Here is a 3773-nt window from a genome sequence, read left to right as displayed (position 1 = left end):
CGGCGGCCCGAACCTAGGTAAAATTGCTCGTGTGATCTCTGGCGTGCTGCCCTACGCTCCTGTGCTCTTTGTGCATCATGACATCCCCCCTGCCGAGCCAGTAAGGGGCCCTTGGTCCCATAGGTGGTCGTGGTCTCCCACGACAGGTGTGAATGTGCAAATGATCATGCATGAGTGATACATAGAGAGATGCCGATACGTTGTGTATACATGAGAGAACGGTCTTCTATTTGTACTTGTGTTTGTGCGAGAGAGAGAGAGAGGAGCATCCATAACACAACAACCATTTCTCTCGATTCACCCGTCCCTCGCACGATCACATGTTAAACATGCATCAACGCACACACTTTGGCACCCTCACCCGGCCCCTTCCCACCTCAAGGTCCGCACATTGCTCTCTATCTCGCATGCACAATCTCCTCGTGAAACCCCCATTTAGCATGTAGCTTTCCGTCACATACGCACACATTCTCTCCATAGGTTTGATTTCTCTCAATATCTGACACACACACACACTCCCCCCTCCCCCGGTCATACAATTCATCCCCATCCAATGTTATATGGAGACCACTCTCGCTTGTGCTTCTCTGTGCCCCAGCATGCACACCACCTCAATCCTCAAAGAGGGCATCGAGGAGATCAAAGACGGCGACCACACTGCACTAGAGAATGCGGGGCCATTTGGAATCAAGATGATGTGATGACGGCTGACTGACTCCTCCCCCCTCTCTCCCGCACAAAATTATCAATCCCTCAACCCACGAGATCCTTCCTCTCTCGTCCATGTTTTTCCAGATCTCTCATCAAACTCGTTGTCTCTTCTCCTTCCACGTGTACATAATCCGGATGCACACGCATCTCACATATATTACATGTCTCCATCTTTCTCACAGACCTAACTTCTTCCTCTCTCTCTCTTGTTAGGTTTGTCTCCTACTCTCTCGCCCACATACATACAATCTTTTCCGCCCTATCTGCTCCATCTTCGCAAGCTCTCTCTACATGTTTCATTCAGACATTGGGATGTGTTCAAAATGTTGCTTTTATAATGGAGCATGTAGAGTTATGGTTGGTTTTGTTGCATCCTACAAAGTAATAACTATGAAATGCATTTAGATTTTCATTTGACTGGGATTATCTGATTTTGAGCATATTGTGAAGTACTATAGACCTTGTATACATCTTGGAATTCAACAATGATTCTAACTATTGAATTGTATAAACCATTACATTCGAAGTTAGTACCCTAATATATTTATTTCACGGTTACAACAAATGATTAATTCCACTGCAAACTAAGAGAACAAATGTGTACCCCCTCAGTTTTTATTGAAGTCCGTGTATTAGCATTGGTCAAAGTCAAGTTTTGTAAACTCTCACAAAGTTTATAACAAAAAATATTAACATGTACAATAACAAATAAATACCATTAGATTCATTATTGAATGTACTTTCACATCGTACATATTTGTTATGGTAAATGTTTATATTTGTCTATAAACTTTGTCAAACTTTAAGAAGTTTGACTTCGGTCAAACCTAATATGCAGAGTTAATAAAAACGGAGGGAGTACTAGTAGTTACCAGTACTACTCGCTAGTTGCTTAGCCCAACTACCCAATACGCCAAATGGGGAGTTCAGTGTTACAAAAGTTTGAGGTCGGCGGGAAAATCTCCCGCGGCCCTGATTCGAGCAGTGTGAAGTTACCATCATACCCTTCGGAACAGGCCTACGGATGCTGGTTGGTAGGGGGCTATTTTGGTAACTTTAGGTTCACCCTACCCGGCCAACCCCACACCGGCACCCAAAGTAGTACACCTAAATACTCCCCATTTTCTATCCCCACCGTAAAATAGACTTCTCCACGGCACTGCAGCCTTCATGCTCCTCCACTTCTACATCGGCGCACTCGTCCACCACGGTGCATCTGCCTCATCGATGACGTCATACGCCGCACTGGAGCCAGTCCACTGTCGTCGTACATGGAGCCTCTTCCCCGACATCGTCTTTCACAGTCTCAGATCTGCTTCCCGGAAGCCGAGCCAAGCGTAGAAGCACCACCGCCGTGGACAATGAACTGACTCCCGTTGCCGACCATGATGCACAGAGGCCGCCACGACCATCGTACTCCTCCTCAATTGGTAATGTGTATATTGAATCTCTTAACAGTACATGTGCAGTTTCAATTTTGTTCATACCTACCCTTCAAATTTCCCGGCTGTTATTGTTCCCATAAAAGTAATTAGTTATAGCTTGCATTGTACAATAGAATATCACCTTGTAATTTTGAGTCACTCATGTATTGCGTTGTGCTTGGGTAGGTTCTTCATCTGCAACCAGTAGTGTGGCAAATGATGGAAAGTTTTTTAGAACTAGTAAGATACCCATGCGTTGCATGGAACATCAATATGCATTTGTATGAGTAGTTTATCTTGTGGGAGAAAAGGATGAACAATGGAAGGGCTTACCTACAAACATGGAGAGAGGTGCTGGTATATTTTTGCAAGATTGCCATAGTTTCCTTCCTATCCATCAGATATAATCGGATGGCCTATATTGCAGGATGGCAGGCACACCATCATCACCAACTCTGTTTTTTATAAGAGATATAATATATAAGAGATATATAAGATATAAGAAGTAGTGATAAATATAAATATAATATATATATAAGATTAGAGATAGCAAGGATGTCGGGAAAGGATCGCGCGCGTGGGAAAAAGTGGTCGGGTGCATGCTAGTTTTGGTGCGCGGCGTCCGACGCGCTTTATAAAATCGAACGCCCTCCCACCGCTATGTGCCTCGCCACCTCTCTCTCCCCGCTCTTTCTCGCCTCGCCGACGTCGTGCCACCATGCCGGCGCACCATCGGGAAACTTGGGGCTACCGCGGCGTCTGCGCACACCTCTCAAGCGGCTTCTCCATCGAGATCCAGTTCTGCGAGATGCTCCTCGGCCTCAGCACTTTCAACACCGCCCACGAGGCCACCCGCGCGTACGACGCGGCGGTGTGGCACCTCCGGCGGCCTCGTAGGGAGATGAACATCTCCAACATCCGACGTGGGAGCGGGCGCAGGAGCTCACGCCTCCGCCGCTGCTTATCACCGACAAGGATTGTCGCGACAACCAGAGGTGGGAGCACCGTCTCAGCATTGCTCAGATGGACGAGGAAGCCGTGGCATTGTGGGGCCAACGCTTCCTGCTGGACATAATCAACGAGCGCGAGTTATACGCGCAAAGGAGGGTGGAGCGAGCCGCCTATCGCGAGGACAGGTGTCCGCGAAAGGCGGCCACTCAATTCAACATCAAGCTAAGAGCAACGTCGCCCTGCGACTCTGACGACGATCGGTATCTTGACGCCTACATTGAAACGTTGGAGGAGGACATCACCGAGGCGGAGTCGGACGACGAGGAGTAGTTGAACTATCTATTTTTCTATCTATCTATGCTAAGAACTATCTATGTATCTATCTATGCTAGTATCGACTCGGAGTTGAAGGAAAAAATATAGCACGTCTGCTAGAGCGGCGCGCGCGCCCATTTTTCAGCAGCTGCTGGAGCCAACACTCCTCGGCCAGCAAAAACTGGCTATTTCGGTGCTGTAAACGCTTTTTTAACGCGCCGCACGTTGCACTTCTGTTGGAGATGCTCTAACATGGAAGATGAGTGCTTTAGTGTTGCCCACAACATGCGTGGGTATTACTATATTTTTCTTGCCATGTTGAGATTTTAAAACCACGAGTGCGAACATGCAGAGGAGCAATGAAGACCAACC

General features: G+C 47.2%; 1 protein-coding gene across 1 annotated transcript; it reads left to right on the top strand.

The window, feature by feature from the left end:
* Positions 1 to 2853: 2853 nt before the first annotated feature.
* LOC147970804 (uncharacterized) lies at positions 2854 to 3416 on the top strand. The gene is made up of 2 exons (XM_087523639.1): positions 2854 to 3006; positions 3075 to 3416. Exons 1-2 carry the CDS (start codon positions 2854 to 2856, stop codon positions 3414 to 3416), a joined length of 495 nt encoding a protein of 164 aa, XP_087379765.1.
* The last annotated feature ends 357 nt before the right edge of the window (positions 3417 to 3773 follow it).

This window comes from Triticum urartu, chromosome 5A (genome assembly GCF_056163025.1).
Source record: "Triticum urartu cultivar PI428250 chromosome 5A, HENAU_Tu73, whole genome shotgun sequence".
Classification (NCBI taxonomy): domain Eukaryota; kingdom Viridiplantae; phylum Streptophyta; class Magnoliopsida; order Poales; family Poaceae; genus Triticum; species Triticum urartu.
This window is presented reverse-complemented; position numbering and strand designations above follow the sequence as displayed.

Coding starts and splice junctions, on each gene's coding strand:
- LOC147970804 (XM_087523639.1), top strand. CDS start 2,854: ATGCCGGCGCACCATCGGGAAACTTGGGGCTACCGCGGCGTCTGCGCA. Junction 3,007..3,074: donor CCCGCGCGTACGACGCGGCG/GTGTGGCACCTC, acceptor GAGCGGGCGCAG/GAGCTCACGCCTCCGCCGCT.